Here is a 21,978-nt window from a genome sequence, read left to right on the forward strand (position 1 = left end):
ATTTATCACATAAAATTACGTTGTAATTTTGAAAAATTTCCTGGTTTATGGTTATTTCTCTTGCTACTGAAACTTATCCTTTTTCTGTTAGAAAGTCTGGCTGTTTGTCTTATCGCATCTTCCCCCTTCCCCATTTCTATTAATCCCTTCCTTCTACTTCCTTTGGGTTTGCTTTTTCCTCCAGCTTTTAAGACTTGATTATGTAATTCTTAGCTTTTCCCATTTTTATTGATCTTGTTCTGAAACTATACATTTCCTGTCGTAATAGTTTTTCATAGTCTCGTAGTCATGTCCTTCTGGAGTGCTTTCGCTGTCTGAGGGACGCTGGGCTCTCCTTCTATTCCTTAAGACAGTTTTAATAGGACTTGACAGTAATCCTTCTCAGGTTGTTTCTGGCAAAATGAGTTTTCCTTTACTCTTACGGGGGAGCGGTGCCCTAGGACGCCTCTTCTTTGTTCTCTGGCCCTGTAAGCTCCTGTTTCACTTCCACAAAGTGATCACCCATGTCCACGTATCGTGTCTATGTATGCTGCCCTTTCTTTCTATGTATCTGGCCTCTCTCTTCCCTTGGTCCTGTGGTACCTATCTGGGCCACTTTGGATTCTAACTTGAGCAGGGCTTTGTCTCATTAGGTTTAAGATGCAAACAGGCCAGGGCCCAGGCTGCTCCCGCACAACGATCAGACCACACTATACTGATCTAACACTTAGGTGCACGTGGGGACCTGTGCGACCCCTTCCAGTTCCAGCTTTTGCTCTCGGACTGGCCCGCTGCACTTTCTAGTGAGAAAACTGTGGGCAGTGTGATAGCTCTGTTCTCAAGGCCAACAGAAACCAGCTGCCTGCCTTTCACTTCCTCCCACACAGATGCTGAAACTACGCTGGTCAGTGGGTTGTCCAACACTGTATTTTGAAGTTCACAGGGACACCCTGTCACCTGGTTTTGTAGAATGGGGTCTGTGGTGATCCTAGTTACTCTAGGGTCGAATGGGAAGACTCAGAAACTACACTGCTGCCATCATCTTCCTAGAGTTTAAATTCTGTGGGATCTCTATTATAGAAAAGAGAGGTTTTAAAAACAATTTGAAGATGGTTATAACAGAAATTATAATTAGGAGTTCACTGTATTCAGGTAGTATGCTAAGTACTTAATATGTATTATCTCATCTGACCTTCTGGAGAAGGAAGTGGCAACCCACTCCAGTATTCTTGCCTGGAGAATCCCCTGGACAGAGGAGCCTGGCAGGCTACAGTCCAGGAGGGTCACAGAGTTGGACACGACTGAAGCGACTTAGCAATGCATGCATGTGACCTTCAGAAAACCTTGTGAGATCCCCTCACCTCACTTTATCAAAGGGGGAGCTAGGGTCCAGTATGACACTGGTGAACTGGCAGATGTGGGACTTAAACCCCAGTCATCTGACTCCAGAGTACCTCTTTACGATAATGACACTGAAATATTATCAGACCCAACAAACCACAGTTTCAAACGATGTACCCCGTTGGAAAAAATTTCTATTTGAGTTTAAATATTTATAAATGATTATTTAAAGATCTAATTAAAATGTACACATAGGTCAAGTCTAAAAGCACTTGTAGATGATAAATAGGTTGAATCGTGTTGTAACGACCTGATCAACCTTGTTTTCATGCAGATGTCCAAAACAAGGATTCTCCTACCACAGTTTAAAAAAATACCATACTGGAGGTGGGGAAAGAGCATAGGGAACAGATTGAGACTTCATAATCCACCTTCTCGTTCTATTACCACTGCTAAAGATCAAGTATACATATGAAACAGTGCTTATAATTTATTTTATTCATACTTTCCTGTAAGTAACTATTTAGAAAAAGTTCGGAATAGCTTCTCCACAATTCACAATGGCCTGGTGGTTTTTTTGGTCAATATGCTGTTGTGGAATTGAACATTCACTGGCCAACAGTTTCTTAAGAATGCCTCTCAAGAGCATGCTAATTAGAATCGCACTGACATATGTAATCTTATGCAATTAAATTACACAAGGAGTTAGAAAATATTTAGCAGTTTTATGAAATAATTTGACCTTGGAATTCTACATCTTACGAATACAGATACTAACTTTTTTACACTTTCAACCACTAATGGCAATTCAGAATAAAAAAAATCGGGGGCTTTTCATATAGTTCTAAAGCTATTACATATATGTCATTTTAACTCCTGATGTCTAAGAAATGTCTTAGTTTGAGATGCAGGTATCTTAATTTGTCAGGATTTAAACCAGTGCAAACTGGAAAAATTCATGGAAGGATGACACCTGTTGTCAGGTTTATTTTTTCCCCACCATCAGTTCTCTGATTTTATTTCTATTAAAAAAAAAAGAGTTGACTTTGGCAAATTGAGGTTTAAACTAAGCATGCGAATAATAAATGAATCATTTTGTCATGTATATACTAGGTTTTCCCTGGGATCATTATTTAAGGGTACTTTTTTTCACCACTAAAAAATAAAAATTTAGATATTACAATACCTAAACAGTGATACCAGTAATTTAGTTTTTATCCTGATACTTGTAAACCTAAAAATCCAACATTTATTTTCACCAAGATTTTAACTTAAACCTAGTCCCTCTGGTGAAATGATTTCCTTCTCCGTTTCAGAACTACTCTCGTAACTTTGTCACTGAGCAAATGGTGATGGGTGTGATTCATTGATAAACTGATTACTAATAAAGGGAAGTTTTTACACCACTCCTTATACAATTCAGGTAGGTCACAAAATGAAGAAAACAGACCAATGAAAAGCAAACCCCAGTCCTTAACCTCTAAGGGATACATTACCTTCCCACTTACCTGAAAATATTACAAAAATATGAATGACTGTGTATGGAGCTATACCATTAAGTTTAATTGAGAGGTGTTATTTTTTTTCACTTAAATGTTTACTTATTTAACTTCAAAAAATTAGAAAATCATCACTTTGAAATCAGAAAAGCTAAAACACTGGAAGCAAGAACAACAAAAAACCAAATGGCTAAAAATAACTCAGTTATAAAAATACAGTTTAAAATTTATCTCAGAAAAAGAAACAAAACCACTAAATGTTTTTCCCTCTAGGTAAGACGGCTTTCCCTGGAGAAAGGAGAAAAAAAAAAATGACTAATGATTCGAGATTAAAAGCAAACGTAACTGTTATTTACCCCAACAACATCTAAAATAGATGACCCACACAGCACGAAACTTTCCCATTCACAATCGCACACAGTTAAATTACTTTCTCCTCAGCTACATAAGAGTCTTTGTATAACAATCTCCCTTTAGGAAATTACTGTATTAGTTAAGCCTATTCATTCTTGCTATGAAGTTAATTTCATTTATATAGGCCACAAAAGTTTAATTGGCACATTTTACTTAAAAACAACACAAAATAAGTCATTCTTTTTTAAAAAATTATGGGATCATCTGTTTTCAAAGAATAACCCCAGATACTTAATTCATTAAAGCAATGTTCCACCATAAGCAGTCAAGCTTTTTAAATGATCACTAAGTGCTCACCCGAAGATTACCACTGCTATGTGAACTTCTTTTGAAGATTCGTGTCCATTTTATAATATGATACAATTCTGTACTCAAGTTTTTTTTTTTTTAAGATAACCTACATACATACAGTTAATTTGCCTCAAAGAACTTAGAAATACAGTATAAACATTTAAGAACCACGACGAAGTCCACTGTGGTTCAAACTTCAACAAAGATTTTCTTGAAACCTAGTACAAAGGTTACTGGCTCAAGACCATATCCCAAAGTGACATCGGCACAAGATTCGATTGTAAGACTACCTCTTAAAAAAAGAGCACATGTGGTTATCCATGGCTTTTAACCTTGAGCTACAGTTAGGCTACAAACCCTCCCCGCCGCCCCCGGCTAAAGTTAGTCATGTGGAGATGTGCACATTCTCTGAGCACTGTTCAGAGTCCTTGGTTTTCCAGCTCTGATGGAGATCTCGAAGGCGCTCAGAAGTCCGTGTGCTTACGTTCAGGGCAGGATGAACCTTACAAATGCCGCTTTCCTCCATTAGTGACAGGCCACAAATTCCAAAGTATGCATGCAAAGCATCTGAAAATAAGACATTTTTTCATCACAACAGGCATTATTATTTGTACAAAATATTTAGCTACTTATCAGCCCATCAGTACATTAAAAATAAATTTAGAAAAATACTAGTTTTGAAATATTTGCTTTCTCAGAGTCTCAAACCTCAAATTTTTAAAAACTAGATGATCAAAATCAGATGATATTCAAGAAAATATCACTAACAAGGAAAACAGTTCCTAGCTTAAGAAGTGAGTCCACCAACATCTTCTGTGACTGAAGAATAAACAGGAAGAGTACTAGCAAAGACTCCTCACTTTAATGGGTTTTCTCTTTTGCTGACAACAGAATATGGAAACAAAGATGTTTCTATTATAAAAGGAACTTTTCTTCTTAAAAATGAAAATAAATAAACCTCGGAATCTAAGTAGCACTGCATTCCCTGCTAAGTTTTAACTCTGACAACTCCTAAACCACACAATGCCAACTCTGTGTTAAATGAAAGAAGGCTGAGCAAAATAACTCATTCTGGAATCCTGTACTATATTTAATTTTCCTATTTGAAGTAATGTCAGTCACTCTAAAAATATCCAACCTGAAAGTAAAAACAAACTCAGACATTCTGTTTGGTTGTAATAATGTGACTGTTCACACCAGAACGATTCTGCACTGACCTCACTATAGTTTCCCATCTTTCGGGGGCAGTAACTTTCTTCCATTAAATGACCACTGAAATCACATGGCTGTTGCCTGCATGGCAGCCTTATATGGAGTCGTAAAAGTGCTCAGAGTTCTGCCGTTATGGGAACACTTACAAAAAATAGATTTTGTACTAGTCAAAATATTTTTCTATTTTTGAGTTGGTTATTATTTATAGCTTCATGGGCTATTAAGGTTCAAAACATCTTACCAAGTCAAAGTGTATCAAAAGAATGAAAGAGAAAGGTTGACTTAAATAAATATCATTTAGTTTTCACAACAGGAATGACAGACAGTTGTACCTATTCAGTGTTATTTGTGAAAAAGTTATTTCACCAGTTAGGCCCATGTTAATCCCCTTTTATGTTTTTTTCAGAGAATGCTTATGACTTCTTCTAGCTCACTTTCCTCTAATTTTCACACCAAAAAAAAAAAAAATTTGATTTTTCCTATTTTATTTTTCTTGCAGTTATGTTAAATTACAAAAGGCACAAAGCAACATTAAATTTTATTGTCTAGAAATGAGAAAACTTTTCTAGGAAAAAAATGCAACAGAAAATACACTCATAATAATGTAAAATAGGATCTTACACGTTCCAGGTAATGTAAAATTTTTATTCCTCAAAAGGATTTTTTATAAAAGCTAATGAAATAGAAGTTAAACATTTCAAACCTTAAAAATAAATAATAATCTCATCTGTAGGTGGTGATGTATTCGAGCACTTTAGATGTAGAAATATACATTTTCTTCATAGTAAAACTTAATTCCTTTAATCAATTTTTCCTGTTAATGTATATAAAATCTCTTTGTGTCAAAAGATTGATTTATTAGAACCAAGCATAAGCTAATTTTAAAAAATCCTATTAAAATAATTTTTATAACAGCTCTGGAAACAAATCTTTTCCACATAAATTCAATTTATCATACAACGATTTCTATGCTCTGTAATGTATAGAATCGGAAGACACTGCAACATTTCTATAAAGAATATCACAACCAAGCATTTACACAAATATTAAACTTAGCAATTGACCTCTCTACAAAAAAGCTCCAAGAATTTTCTTTTAAAAAAGCTATTGTAAAAAACCAAAATGTATCTCAATATGTTTACATAAGAAATGCTTTTCAAGAATGTCATTTCCCTATTCTCATTATTTGTTAAAAACAGTACCATGTACTGGTTGAAAACAATGGAATTGATACCAAAACAATTGTTTTCTTGAGGGACTTTTAAAACATATTTACAGCTATGGGTTACAGATGCCAAAATTTCTAAATATTCCCAGATGGTGCTAGTAGTAAAGAATCCACCTGCCAACGCAGGAGATGCAAGAGACATGGGTTTGATCCCTGGCTTGAGACGATCCCCTGGAGTAGGAAATGGCAACCCACTCCAGTATTCTTGCCTGGAAAATCCCATGGACAGAGAAGCCTGATGGGCTACACAGTCCATGGGGTCACAAAAAGTTGGATGTGACTGAGCAACTAACACTTTCTAACACGTAGAAATAAAAAGCATTGCACTTTTTTTTTTTTTAAAGAAGCATATTTTGCATGAAAAAAACAAGTAAATATGGATATAAGGAAATATTCCTGCTTTCTTCAGGTACAAAAATATGATTTCATGAGCCCTTTATTTGTATTTCAATTCAGGTACATATTCTGACTGTAACAGTTCTATGACAAGAGATGAGGTAAAGAGGTTCTAGGCTAACAATAAAAACCATGATATTATTGCAATGCTGCAAAAGCAATCATTTCTTGAATCTAGTTTCATGTATTTATAGCTAATACTTTGTCATTCTGCTTATCAAAAGTGTCAGAGTTCTGACTTATTTTTAACAAACTCTTGAATTGAGATTATGGAGGCTGTAAATATATCATTTACTGGAGGTGAAACCTAAGAGGGAGGAGGAAGTAGCTTGGAGAATGACTTCTGAAAAGAGTAAGAATTAGTTCTCTTTTGGATTTAAGAGTAATTTATTCTACACATAGCTCAAGTGACAGCTAATACTCCTAAAGATTTTGGATGAACCAAATTATTCTATAAAAACCTGGGACCATTTGAACCAAATTATTCTATAAAAACCTGGGACCATTTGAACTGGGACCATTCAGACCACCTGTCTTATTGTCTGCAATAACATAATACATTGCTAAGTGAAATATTTGGGAAAAAAGGCAAACTATACCAGTATCTTGATAATCAAACCCTTCCTTTATACCCTGAATATCCTAAATCTACTGTAAACTGAAACAATTTACCTTCTTAAAAACCTTACTTAAAGTTAAGTTTATAACTGTGGCTATATTTTCTATCACATACCCTTTCTGACAAATGCTTAAAGATTATTCAATAAATAAAACAAAGGTTGCTCTGGATTTACACAAAAAATAAACTACCTGGATGACTATCCGGCCACTTGGCAAATCCCCCAACGAGGCGATCTTGAGTTGATAAGATGTAATTTCTATTTTTCTCAAAGTTAGTATACTGGAAAATTTTCAGAAGCTGAAACGACAGTAACAAATATAAATTTATTGACATAAAACTTTCATATCAACCTGTGGCTCAATTTTCAGATATATATAATTTTAAAATGCTTTTCTCTAGTTAAGGCTCTCAAAGCAAGCCTAAGGGATTTGAACATTTAAAATTATCAACCACATTAACTTTTTAAAAATCATCTACTCTCATTTTCGTGACCCATTCACTATTTCTTTCTTTTGAAACAGATCCAAATGACTTCTCTGCAACATATTCAAAACACAACTTGCCAATGTGTTCAACTTCACCAGTTATTTTTACAAGGGCAATTTATTTACCCATATTCTAACTCTTATAATAGATTTCTGAACTGTTATGAACTATAGTAATGATAAGTAAAAATACTTCAAAAAAAAGGACAATAAAAATTATTAACCACACGCTAAAGACAATTTTGAGAATAGTAAAAAATTAAAGCTCTTTAATTAAGAAAGATAAAAGGTGAGACAAATACAATTTTAGCATAAAAGATTAAGTAGCTTAAAGATTCAGGACATGTATTGTTCTTTTCCCCAAGATCCTATTAAATAGAAAAAACAAAGGATAAATCAAATTGTGAAGAGAACAGGGTCAGGGGATGGTGGAAAGCTCAAGTGTCACAAAGCAGCTGAAGGTGTGCTAATAATATGAATCAGAGAGCCACAGAAAGTATTAAAGACTAACAAAGCAGCATCATGTCTCAAAAAGCAAAATAAAACCAATTAGAAAGTTACGGTACTAATAAGAAGCAAACTTATTCATTCATTTTTATTTAACTAATAGAATATAAGCAGAGACTCTTTAGACTCCTGATACTAGAAATGCTTTCTAGTATCAAGTGGCACATGGGTCATTACATAGAGAAGAAACTATAATCGTACTTGGTTAAGCAATAAAGAATATTTACACAATTCTAGTAAGTGATTATTAGTTTTCAAATTTTAAAATCAACCTATAGGCAAAGCATAAAATATTTGACCATTGTTACTGAGCAAAATATGAATGTTACCTAACTTGACGTTATACAAAAAAGGCAAACTGACAGATTTAGAAGGAAGAGGAAGAGAAAAGGTTCAGAACTTAAGGAAAAAAAAAAAAAAAAACCCAGTAACAATTTGCTGGAAAAAAGGGAGACCAAATTTTCATTTTTCACAACTGGGAATCAAAGATAATGTCTAAATGAGTCAACTCAAGCAATCAGCATGTTTAAAGTTATTTAAAGTTATCTATAAGAATTAAAAATTTTAAAAGTTGCCTCTAGAAAGTTGTCAAAGGCCACCAAAATCATACAAAGAGACTCAAGAATGAACTTGAAGGGGCTTGTACTGGTCAGAGATGGGACAATCTGAGCATTAACAAGAACAATGTAATGGACTAAAACAGATAAAACATTAAAATCTATGGGTTCACAATGGCACTCAAAGGGTAAAAAAGAAAAAAAACCCTAAAATCCAATTATTTTATTGGAAAACTGTAGAGGATGCTAGAGAACCAACTCAATGGATGGAATGAACATTATTAAAGTTAAAATAAATAATCATCTGTCTTTCTCTGTATAACCACATCTTAAGTTAAAGTGAACTTCTTTACAAAAGGATACTAGTTAGTAAATTTACAGGGAATGGTAGAATATCACCATTTAACAACCCCCAATGACATAATGGATTTAAGAAATGATCGTCAATAGCTGCTAAAACCATTCTGTAAGAAGATGATAAAGCTTTTACACACCAGCAACAAACAATCCAAAAGGAAACTAAGAAAGCAATTCTACTTATAATGGCTTCTAAAAGAAGCCACTAAATACTTGAGAATACATTTATCCAAGGAGGTAAAAGCTTTGTACGCAAAATACTATAAAACACTGGTGAACGAGATTAAAGATCTAAATAAATGGAAAAGCATCCCATCATCATGGATAGGAAGACACTGTTAAGATGTCAACACTACCCAAGCAATCTGTAAATTCAATGCAATCTCCATACAAATGTGAACAGCCTTTTTCCTAAGAAATGGGAAAGCCAATCCTAAAATTCGTGTGAAATTGCAAAAACAATCTTTAAAAAGGAAAATGTTGAGGACTCATACTGCTTGATAACGATACTTACAATGCTACAATAATTAAAATAGTAAGGACCAATGCTTACTATGGAGAGCACAGAAATAAACTCTCACATACAACATCAGATGACTTTCAACAAAGGTGCCAAGATCACTTAATGGGTAAAGAACTGTCTTTACAATAAATAGTACTAGGAAAGCTGGATATCCACATGTAAAAAGATGAAGCTGAAGTCCTTGATTTACACCATTATAAAAATTAACTCAAAGTGGATCAAAGACCTAAACTTAAGAGTTAAAACTAAAAACTGCTGTAATAAAACACTGGGGAAAATCTTCATAATATTGGATTTGGCAATGATTTCATGGAACAACAACCAAAAGCCCCAGCAACAAAAGAAAAAACAGATAAATCAGACATTTCTCCAAAGAAGATATACAGATGGTCAATAAGCACATCAAAAGATGCTTGATATCGCTCATTGTTCAGTTCAGTTCAGTTGCTCAGTCGTGTCCGACTCTTTGCGACCCCATGGACTGCAGCATGCCAGGCTTCCCTGCCCTTCACCATCTCCCAGAACTTGCTCAAATTCATGTCCATACCCATCAGGATGGCTATTATAAAAAAATGGAAGAAACAAGCATTGGTGAAGATGTGGAGAAACTGGAGCCCTTATACATCACCAGGGGGGATGTAAAATGGTGCAGCCTTTGTGAAAAACAGTTTGTTGGTGCCTCAAAAGGTTGAACACATAACTACCATATAATCCAGCAATTCCACTCCTAGTTAATTACCTGGAAAAAATGAAAGCAGGGACTTGAACAGATATTTTATACCAATGCTCATAACCACCTTATTCATAATAGCCAAAAGGTGGAACCAATCCAAGTGTCCACCAGCAGATGAACAGATAAACATAATGTGGTATATACCTACAGTAGAGTATTACTCAATCATAAAAAGGAATAAAATTGTGATATATATGACAATATTGATGGATCTTGAGAAATATAAGCCAGACACAGGACACATATTACATAATTCTACTTATATGATGGACCTAGAATAAGCAAATTCAGAGAGACAGGAAGCAGGAAAGAGGTTACCAGGGGCTGGAGGAATGGGAGAAAGGGTGCTATTGTTTAATGAGCAGAGTTTATGTTTAGGGTGATGGAAATGTTTGGGGTATAGATAATGGTAATGATTATACAACACTGATCCATACACTTACAAACAGTTAAACTGATAAATATTACATTACATATATTTTACCACCATAAAAAAAGGTGAAGAAAAACAGGTTGATGGGGAATTTTATAATGGATAAATCAGCTTTGACAACTCTGGAGCCCTTAGATCAAAAAGCAGAGACAACCAGAGACTGATTATATTATATTCCTCTTGATGTGATGCAATAGGAAATATACATCATCCTGATTTAATATTTAATGATAATAAGGAGTTATGGCTGAATTTTTAGAAGACAGAATATTACATCTCCATTCTTTAAAAAGCTATCTTTGTTTAATGACTGTACTGAAGAATTTCCAGATAAAGTAAAAAGGGGTTATCTAGGAATTGCTTTAAAATAATACAGTGAGGAGGAAAGTGAGCAGCTGTATGAATGAATGAAGGCTGGCTTTGAGATGAGAACTGTTGAAATTGGCTACTGAACATATTAAGTGTTCATTATACAGCATTTTCTCTTTTCACTATGTTTGAAATTTTCCATAATTAAAAAAATTAAAATGGTGCACCAGATAAATGGTACTAGAAGTGAGGAGAATAGAAAAAACATTCTATTTTCTTTATTTACTTCAACCACATGTATAAATTTTAAGAGAAAAAAATTAACATGTTATATAGATGATGAATATACTTTTGTTAGATTCCAGAATATCAGGCCTAGGTGATACTTGCAATTTTAGGATATAGAAAACTTGTGGGTACTCAATGGCTAATAATCTTATGGATTTACACAAATCAAAAGGTAGCAGAGATGGGGAAAATGTATGATCATATAAATGAATACATTTCAGAAGGCTTACACAAATAAATGAATAAAAAACAGAAAACTTTAAATGGTTTTTAAAGGAATTACCCCGTGGTTTATCTTTTAAGGTATTTTCCCATAAATCCTTTACTGGTATGTTCAGACATGTTCCATCTAGGTGGACTACTGGTAAGTTTCAGTTACGAGCTTTTTATAGCACTACACCTAGTTTCTTATATAGGTTCTGGACACTAGAGTCCTATAAGAATAAAAATTTTTAAGTAGTAGAACAGGTAACTGAATTCTGTGGAAAAACCATACAGAAACTGCCAGGAGCCGGCGAGAGACATTCCACTCGTGACAAAGGTCATGAGGAAGGAGGCTCGGCATACGCAAAGGCGGGATCGAGCCTCAGGAGTCCCCCTGGATAAATGAATCACCTAAACCATTTGTATACGATAAATTTGCAGGAAAGAAACCCTGGTTTTTGATAAGGATCAAAGACTGCTGACTTTGCATCCCCTATTATCCTCTATGTGTAACTTAGGGTATAAAAGCCCCTGTTGAAAATAAAGCTACGGGCCTTGCTCACCAACGCTTGGTCTCCCCATGTCATTTTTCCCCTCAATTTCCAGCTGAGTCTCCATCTGGAGCGCGGATATCCTCTGCAACCATTTATTTGCCTGGGCTTCTAAGACCCACTCGAGAACGTGTCTAAGGTGGGGCACCTTCCGCTATTCAAGAGGGCGCCTGCGGCCTCCGTGGTCAGAACTAACCTGGTGTCATGGGTTATATTGATTTTCTGTGTAAACCAAGCTACTCAGCTTCTTTTCTCCACTGAATTTTCCTACTGAGCTATCCTCATTCTATTACTCTTTATATCTTTGATAAATATGTAAATAGTCGCCGACACCGTCTCCCCTTCGAATACCCTGGATCAGCCGGGGCTGGACCTCCGCAAGAAACCAGCTTTGCCAGAGCAACAGGAAAACCTTTTTGGCTTTAACCTAACAATATTTAATGAACACTAAAAGACCAAACCCTTTAAGCACAGTTTTTTATTAACAAAGAGTAAAAGTTTCTCATTTTTATTATTTCTCTTACCTTTAGAGTTGCTCCCACCCAAAAAGAGTAACAGGTGTCAACAGGCTTATTAGGCCTTCCATGATAACCGTTCTGTTGTCTCATTATGCACCACCTTTTTATCCGGTTCAGTTCTTTTTCTGAAAAAACTTCTTCTAGTTTACCCATCAGGCACAGTGATGCAATGCCACAAAAAGTTGATCCTCCTGTTAATTAAAACCACACAGTACTTTAAACTTATTAGATGTCTAGGGAAGTAATATGAAATGATTGAAGAAAAAAAAATGGTTAAGTAATTCTAGAAAGCAGTGAAAGAAAGGTAAAATTAAAAGAAATATAATTTTACTTTTATATTACTATTTTATTTACTTAAATCTCACTATTTAAAATAACCACTAGGCACTGAGGTCTTCAATATGCACTTAAGAAACAGAAAAAAGTTTAAAATAATTTAAAAGTATAAGAATCATTTTTTTAAATGAAAAACATAAGATTTATAAAGTAGTTCAAAATTTTATGGCTAATGGGAGGGCTGAAACTAAAGTCTAGGACTACTGTTTCCTGTATACCACTCTTAAACACCTGAGTCTGATTTTAATTCCCTTAAAAATGACAGTGTACTGTTTATAACTAAGGTCCCATCTGCCTAAGCTACAGGCTAATTTTTACATATAACATAAACTAGAGGCTTATATGCACTCAGCTTCAGAAATTTAAGGAAGAAAAAGTGAAAGTGAAAGTCGCTCAGTCCTGTTCGACTCTGCAACCCCATGGACTATATATAGTTCATGAAATTCTCTAGGCCAGAATACCAGAGTGGGTAGCCTTTCCCTTCTCCAGGGGATCTTCCCAACCCAGGGATCAAACCCAGGTCTCCCACATTGCAGGTGTGTTTTCTTTAGCAAAAGTTATCTTAAGGAAGAAAAGTTCCTTAAACAAAGGAATAGGAAAGGGAAAGAGTATATGTGTGTTGGGGGTGGAGAAGAAAACTATCTGGAAGTAGATGCACAATACGTATCGATGCTCACTATGCTAGATTGAAAAATGCCCCACCCCACCCCACCTTCCACCACTGCCCAGTGATACCCAGGTCCTAATCCCTGGAACATGGGCATGTTTTCTTATATGGCAAAATGGACTATGAAAACGTGATGGAAGTTAAGGATTTGAGATGGGGAGATTATCCTGGGTGGGAGACACCCTAAATGCAACCTCAAGTGTCCCTGTAAGAGAGGGACAGAGAGAGACTAAACTACAATCAAAAAGGAGGCAATGGAAGCAGAGACTCAAGTGATGTGACGGCAAACCAAAGAACGTCAGCAGTCCCCAGAAGCTGAAAGAGGCAAAGGGACAGACCTCCTGGAACCTCCAGAAAGAACCCACCCTGCTGACATCTTGATCTGAAGCCCTGTAAGATGCAGTTTGGACTTCTGGACTCTGGAGCTATGAGAACAAATTTGCATTGTCTTACACCCCTAAGTTTATTAAAATGTTATAGCATCAAAGGAACCAATACAGTCACAAAGGTAACTACTTTCCTCAGGAAATGAAAAGTCAGTATTTTTCCACATAGGAAAAAACAAACAAAAAAATTCCACCACTTTCCATTGGCACTATCTGTTGTCAACTCCAAACAATCTGAAAATACTCCATATTTCCAATTTATTACAACTTCAATTACAGATTTTTATTAGTTCTAGCTCTTTAAATAGATTGTTCCTAATATGCCTCATTTTGCAATTCTCCTTTTGGTGTTACAAATCTTGGTTATATTCTCTGGCAAAGGAAAAGTGAGCATTCGCTCTAGGAAATGTAAGGCAGCTATCACACTAAAATGGTCACTGTCAAAAAATAAAAACAAACAAATAAATAAAGAGTCACTGTAAGAACTATTTAGTCTTCAGATTTTTTTTCCCAATGGAAAAAAAAAAGAGGAAGATCTATGTTAGCAATAAGTATATTAAAACAAAAGTAAAACAAATATATCATAACCTTTTAGATTAATTTCTATTCAGCAACTATCAATCTTATTCCTCCTTCAATGACCTACTAGTTTCAATTTCTCTTTTATGAAGCTGCCCATGACTTCAAGTATTATAGATAATTAAATATAAAGCCTCTAACAAAAAGTACATAATTTTTAAAACTAACTGCACCAAGAAATAAAGAGGTATTTAATTGCTACTCTCAAAAATAATTGTTGGAATTTTTTAAAGCAAGCCAGAACAATTCAAAATAAAAATACTCTTTACTTTGCCCAAACAACCAGATTTTGAAAATAACAACTTCTGAAGTAAGCTTGGACTCTGAAGAGCCAAACAGTTATTACAAAGTCTATGCTTTAAGCTAAAACTCACTTATCAACATTTATTCCTAAGAGGTTCCTATCTAAACAATTCTAAAAAACCAGTTCTTAAAATTGGATTAAAAGTAGCATGGTAGAAGAGTGTAAGAGGCAGACATAAAAACAGCAAAAGACAGGTAACATTCTGACAGCGTAGTACATTAAAAAACATTACTAACAGAGCAGGCACGAGAACTCAACTACAATATGCTTTTAAGGCTAAATATTAATAGGATTAGGTCAATGATTTCTACAAGCATCAAAAAATTTCGAGAACATCCCATCATTATATTAAATTACAATTTAAGAACTGCTTCTCATAATAATGATCCAAATTCTAATCTTTGTTCATTATGCCTCAGTTGAAGAAGGTTATGTAAATAAATGACCTTCTTTATCGAAGGCAGTAAGAGAATATTAAGGCACATACAAGTAAGAGGAAGGTTTCCAGATAGAGAATGGGATATGTATATATGGTTGGTTTCCAATTCTAAAAATGAGTTGTGTTTGTCGTTAGTTTGCAATTTTAAATAGGGGGCTTATCCAAAAATATCATTTGAGCCAATACCTGGAGGATGTGAAGATTGGGTGGCAATAGCAACTGTGTCACTGGTCATCAGCACTTAGTAAGTGGAATACACTTACAGCTGCACAAAGAGGAAATCTGGCACCTGTAAGAATGTCTGAGAAGATGGGGTCTGAGCTCACTATTGTAAAGAATGTTAGTGGGCACCCTGGGTGAGGAGATACTGAGCAGTGCAGGAGACTTGTGGAACAGACACCAGAAAATGAGACTATGTTCTCTGGGATGTGAAGGAGAGCCGCTGCTAAGTCGCTTTAGTCGTGTCCGACTCTGTGCGACCCCATAGATGGCAGCCCACCAGGCTCCCCCGTCTCTGGGATTCTCCAGGCAAGAACACTGGAGTGGGTTGCCATTTCCCAGGGCCGCTCAAATCTGATCCTTGCTGATGGAAAGAAAGGAGAACAAACACGACGACTTCACAGACTGCCCGAACTGCAGTGCTCGTGTTTAGAAAGAGGTCTCTCTTGCCAGTGCAGACAGGGGTAAGACAAAGAAGGGAGCCTATACCAAAGCCTTCCAGAACAGTACTTCTCAGCCTGTCTAACCTCACAGCACACAAGAACATGAACACATGTGACATTTGTAGGACACTCAGTGGTGCCAAGGAGCTCTAGACACCCAGGTCCTGGCTGCCCCAAAAGCTGAGTGAGCAAGGAGCAAGTGAGCAATAGCTTGGCAGGCCTATAACCCTTCTGCAGCGTATCCTGTACCTTGGCACCCTGAGAAGGAAGCCCTCCCCTCTACAGCTTTAGTCTTGAAACCTATCAACCCAAAAAGAGAGGTAAAAAGAATATGTAAGCTTTTCGGCATGAACCACAGTCCATCAATGATGGTCTTGCTGGGTAAGAGCCTACTTGAGTCAAATGGACTCAAAATCACTACTTGTGTGATTCAGCAAGACTTTTTTTTTTCCCATCAGAGAGTATCAGCTTTGAGCAGCCCTCTCTGCTTCACATCCTAGAGAACGTAATACCATTTTCTGCTATCTGTTCCACAAGTCTCCTGCACTGCTAAGTATCTCCTCAGCCAGGGTGCTACTAACATCCTTTAGTAGAGAGCTCAGACCCCGTCTCCTCAGACATTTTTACAGATGCCAGATTTCCTCTCTGTGCAACTGTGAGCATATTCCTCCTTACCAAGGGGTGATGACCAGTGACACGATCGCTATTGCCACCCCAGTCTCATAGAGACTCAGGCACACACAAGAATTAAGATGTCCTCATTACAGGATGGCTTCAGAGGAAAATCCCAGACAGTGTTCTCTATGCCCCTCATTGGCACACGCTCTACGAACACCACTGAAGGAGGGCGTGAGAGCATGAGAGAGGAGGAGTGACCGAAGAGGCCGGGCCCTAGGGGAAGCACAAGCATTACGTTCAAAAAACTTTCATACCTGTCCTGCGGTTTACAAACCAGTTTCCCTCATATCTCTAACAAAGAAAGAAGAACGCCTCTGAGCGACTCAGTGAGGAGCCTAAGCTGCACAGCGAGTGTTAGGGCTGAGACCTGAATACCAATGTGTTCCGTCCACTCCCTCGTGCTAGCAGGGGGATGGACACGCCAAGGGAGCACAAAAACACGGCTGTCAGAAAGAGGAAATACGGGGTTCATTCAGAAAGCCTCCCTGATCTGAGCTCTTTTTTTTTTTTAAGGAGCATGGAAGTATATTTTCTTCTACATGAAAATTTTCCACGTGAAGAGTTCAGGCTATTGATACGCTGACAGACTGACTATTGCTCACTCTCTGGTTCTCCCAAAATTGAGGGAAAATGTGAGAGACTTGTATTAGTGTGTGTAGTGAACATATGCCATACACAAAAATGTTTTATCACTATGACTTAGTACAATTACATTAAAGAAGGTAAAAAAAATTTTTTTCTTCACAAATTCATTGATTCATGTTCATTATTCTGTATCTAGCTTTTTAGTATTACACCAAAAAAGAAAACTTGCTCTTTTCTAACAATTTCTTAAATCCTCCCAAGATGCTTTCATGCAGCTAACAGTTGAAAAGATTACTAGAAAATACTGTTTGAACATTCTGGTCTGAATAATCTCTGAATGATTACTGACCTAGAAGAGGCTCAAGTTGGCACAACAGTGTCAACAGGGAGAAGTAGGAAAGAAGATAATCAGGCTGCATCAAGAGTTGAGACAAACTTCTGAGGTCCTACATGTTGAAGATACCATGATGTTATTTAAAGACAAAAGAAACCACACATCCACTTATTTAAGATGCCTTACCATGAGATTCAAGTCCTGCTCCCTGTGCCAACCCATTGTCATAGGACTGAAAAAGAAAAACATATTCAGTTAATACTGAAATAATAATAAATAAATATGGTGTCATGATGCAATTTTTCTTCTTGATATAATTTTATGTCTCCCTTTTATCTTTCAAAATATGTATTTTTTCCCACAATAAAATACATCTAGGCATTTTCAAATACCTGATCTTGTCTTATTCACCAAGCTGAATCAGTAAATGTATACACTAGGCACATTCTGAGAATAGATTGTTCAAAGATGGCACTTTACATATTTAATCTTCACCCAATAAAAAGCCTCAACCTTTATTCCTCTCCCACTTGCAAGAGGTATGATTTTAAGGAAAACGTAAGGATTTCATACTCATATATATAACATTATAAATATAAAACAAATCTGTTTTGAGGCTTGTGGTTAGCTGAGGATAATGGTGTCCTACCTAAAATTTGAATTTCCCCACATATCCCACAAAATCAAAACAGGATAAGAATAATACAACTAAGCAATTATCCTTCAATTAAAAATAAATAAGTATTTTTAAAAAAGAATAATACAACTACATAGAACTTAAACTCTATCAAAGCTAGAAGACATGCTGAAGCTTCAAATTATCTGTCTACAGAAAAAGAAACATCAAATCTCACACTCCTGATACACTTTTGCAGAGAGTAAGGGCAATTCATGAAAAATCGTGAGGAAGAGAGAGGAGGGGGGCTGTCTAAGATTACCTAAAATTACTGTCTCAAAAGGAAAGGCCTCCTTAAGTGTGAAATTATAGGAAATCCTTGTTTTGCACTCTTCCAATATACACTAATTCCAATAACACAGTATGCCTCACATTTCAGTAATAACAGTATAGTAACTATGAGCAACTGCAAGAAGTGCAAACTTGCTGCTAGTTCCTCAGTCCACAAACGACTACATAAATAACAGATGTGTATCATGAGCTATGAACATTCACATCACCTTTTTCATTGTCTGTCTGTAACTGGTCACTGCACGTTATTCAGCACAGCAACGTATGTGGTTGTGCTGTTTCTTTGTATTTTAATGAATAACCAACGTGATGTTTGCAAAAAGCCAAAACCAAGGAAGAGACTGGCCACCAAAGATAAAAGTGCAGTAAAGAAATGAAAAGCAGTAGCACTGAAAGTGAAACTGAGATCAAACAGAGTAATAGAAGAGATAGTTATCATGATAGTGATGGCTGTTTGAGACTAGATATGAAGTCAGAAAAATTAAGGAAAGGTGAAATATCTACATGAATGAAGAAAGTGGCTATCATGAAAAGGAAGATGTTCTAGAGAAGTGATGTTGGCAAAAACTTCACGTAAAAGGAATTCTCAGGTATTTCACAACAATGACAATGCAAAGGACAAAATGATGGAAGTTGATACAAACTTAGAAAAGAGTATAATCATTTACCAAGACAGAAAAGATGCCTGTTCCATACTGTAAGTTATATAATGAGAAGACAAAGAATGCTGTTCAAACTACTCCTTATGAATTTTCTAAACTTTTTCAATATTGCTAATGTTTTAATTACAGTGTACTAACAAATATTGGTTTACCATTAAAATTTCTCTATACATTTATAACTGACAGTAACATTAATAGTTTTAAATGTTCTGGCAAAAAATTTATAAAAGTCACAGAACAAGTGTCATTTTTCCCACTGGTGATTAAGATCATTTTGTATGGTTTCAGCCAGCACAACCATCATTATAGTCTGGGGCTACCAGTTAAAGCAAGGATGCCTATAGTGAGCACTGACCACAGGAAAGGGGCTGAGGAGGGCATGCAAGTCAAGGTGGCAGCGTTCAAAGGGCATAACTCTGGTGAAGACAGAAGAAGAAGAAAAAGGAAGAAAGAAGGGCCCTTTGAAGATCAGATAATAAAGGAAAACTCCCAGGAGCAAACTTTAAAAACCCAGGAAACAAAAAAGAACTCTCTCCTAGCAGAAAATCATAGAACTCACTACCCTTCCCCAATCACTAACTACACAAACAAAAACACAATCTAAATTTAAAAAATCATACTTTGTTTCTCTGCACTGAAAAGATGACACTCTTACTAAACTAGGAATTCTTGTAAGAAAAAACAAATCCACTAATGACTAAACAGAAAAAGACAGATCTACAAAAGGAACTCTGAGTCTCTGAGATGGAAACACGGCTATCAGGATGAAAATATCTCCATATAGGAAAATCTGCCTTCACCTCCAAAGTATGGTGAAAGCAAAAGAAAACTGTAGTAAAGCACCCCAAACTCAACTGTATACCCTCAAATAGCACTTGGGAAGTGAAAAGAGATTTAAAGTTAAAAAATGAAAAGGATAAACAGTAGGAAGAAATAAAGAAAATTAAATGATTTCAGGAAAAGACACTAAGGAGCATGTAAGAAAGGCTGAAAACAACCAACAGAATAAAAATGAGATAAAGAAGTAAGTAAAAGGAGTTGAAGAGAAAGTGGTTGAAATGAAAGATGAGCAAAGAAAGAAAATTACACAAAACTGCAATATCTAAAGGAAAAGGAAAAACAATGGACTACAAGTAGGGGTCAGCAATCTGGAGCCTGCAGGCTAAATCTGGCCTGAGGCTGGTTTTCTGTAGCCCTGAAGTTAAGAAAACAGTCGATCTCAATCCTGATAAAATAAATGCAAATTTTGAAACACACCAAGGTATCATTTTTCACCCACCAGATTGGTAAAAATAAAAATACTGCAACAACATTCTATTGGTGAGTCTGTGTAGACAGAGGCACGCTCACACACTGGTGGGAATACACACTGGTTCCTATTTTTGGAGTGAATTTACTATTTGATCAAGCAATTCCACGTCTAGGAATTTATTTTGAAAATATATTCCCAAGAATACATAAGCATACATGCAGAAAGGATTAGTTTCAACACTGTTCGCCTTAGGAAAATACATACCCTATATACAGAATAGTTGGAAAAAACCATGATGTACACATAATGGAGTACTACAAAACTGCAAAAAAAGAAAATCAAAGAATGAGGATAATTTTTTGACCTGATACAGGGTGGTTTTCAAGCTATACTGTTAAGTGAAAAAAGCAAAATGCAAAAAAGTCCTCTCGAGTGAGAGAGGAGGGTGAACCAGAAACTAAAGAGAACATTTACCTACAGAGTGAATGGGAACATGGCGGAAAACACGGGAGTTAAGCAGAGGAAGGAGACCGAAGATAAGGGAGGCCCTTGTGAGTTACACAGTTTTGAACCTAAAATTCTGACTTTCAGAAGCAAGTTAATATATAACATATTAAGGAAATAAAATCAACAAAGTTGGGGGGGGTGATCCTAAAGTAGAATCCAAACAAACAACTCTATTTCAAATAAATGACATAAACACACTAAAGGTTGGGGGTAAGGTGGTGGTGGAGGGAATAAAAAAAAAAACCCAAGTGTTTTTTAAATATAACATTCTGACACTATACCTGTGGGCTCTAAGCAACAAGAACCAATGCATTCTGGATAATAGGAGTCAGCTTTGTCACTGTCCAAGAAGGAAGTTACAAATGAAAAGAGGAAGATTAAAATGAACTGAATGGAGTTAAAAAAACAAAGATCATGGCATCCGGTCCATTACTTCATGGCAAATAGAAGGGGGAAAAGTGAAAGCTGTGACAGATTTTCTTTTTTTGGGGCCCACAAGAATCACTGAGGATGGTTACTGCAGCCACAAAATTAAAACACACTTGCTCCTTGGAAGAAAAGCTAATGACAAACCTAGATAAGTATGTAAAAAAGCAGAGACATCACTTTGCCTACAAAGGTCTGTATAATCAAAGCTATGCTTTTTCCAGGAGTCATGTAAGGATGTGAGAGTTGGACATAAACAAGGCTGAATGCCAAGGAATTGATGCTTTTGAACTGTGGTGCTGGAGAAGACTCTTGAGAGTCCCTCAGAATGCAAGGAGATCAAACCAGTCAATCCTAAAGGAAATCAACCCTGAATATTTGTTGGACTCATGCTGAAGCTGAAGCTCCATTATTTTGGCCACCTGATGAGAAAAGCAGACTCACTGGAAAAGATTCTGATGCTGGGAAAGACTGAAGGCAAAAGAAGAGGGCAGCAGAGAATGAGATGGTTAGACAGCATCAGTGGCTCAATGGATATGAATTTGAGCAAACTCTGGGTGATACCGGAGGACAGAGGAACCTGGCACGTACAGTCCATGGGTTGCAAAGAGTCAGCGACTGAACAAATGGTGTTGGATTAAAATTAGTATGAACTCGGGCTTCCTTGGTGGCTCAGATGGTCAAGAATCTGCCTGCAATGCAGGGGACCCGGGTTCAAGTCCTGGGTGGGGAAGATCTCCTGGAGAA

The 21,978-nt window shown here is 36.3% G+C and overlaps 1 protein-coding gene across 2 annotated transcripts in view; it reads right to left on the minus strand.

The window, feature by feature from the left end:
* Nucleotides 1-1,794: 1,794 nt before the first annotated feature.
* Nucleotides 1,795-21,978, minus strand: part of PGGT1B (protein geranylgeranyltransferase type I subunit beta) — a 56,266-nt gene continuing 36,082 nt past the window's right edge. Inside the window, exons 6-9 of one of the 2 annotated variants that reach the window (XM_027552624.1) lie at nucleotides 17,604-17,649; nucleotides 12,454-12,638; nucleotides 7,171-7,279; nucleotides 1,795-4,091 (exon numbers count right to left, since the gene is read on the minus strand). In XM_027552624.1, the coding sequence (XP_027408425.1) occupies nucleotides 3,910-4,091; nucleotides 7,171-7,279; nucleotides 12,454-12,638; nucleotides 17,604-17,649 (522 nt within the window). In that variant the 3' untranslated portion in view covers nucleotides 1,795-3,909. The remainder of the gene's footprint in view (nucleotides 4,092-7,170; nucleotides 7,280-12,453; nucleotides 12,639-17,603; nucleotides 17,650-21,978) is intronic. The other variant, XM_027552625.1, reaches the window with a different exon arrangement.

The sequence above is a fragment of the Bos indicus x Bos taurus genome, chromosome 10 (genome assembly GCF_003369695.1).
Source record: "Bos indicus x Bos taurus breed Angus x Brahman F1 hybrid chromosome 10, Bos_hybrid_MaternalHap_v2.0, whole genome shotgun sequence".
NCBI classification, from domain to species: domain Eukaryota; kingdom Metazoa; phylum Chordata; class Mammalia; order Artiodactyla; family Bovidae; genus Bos; species Bos indicus x Bos taurus.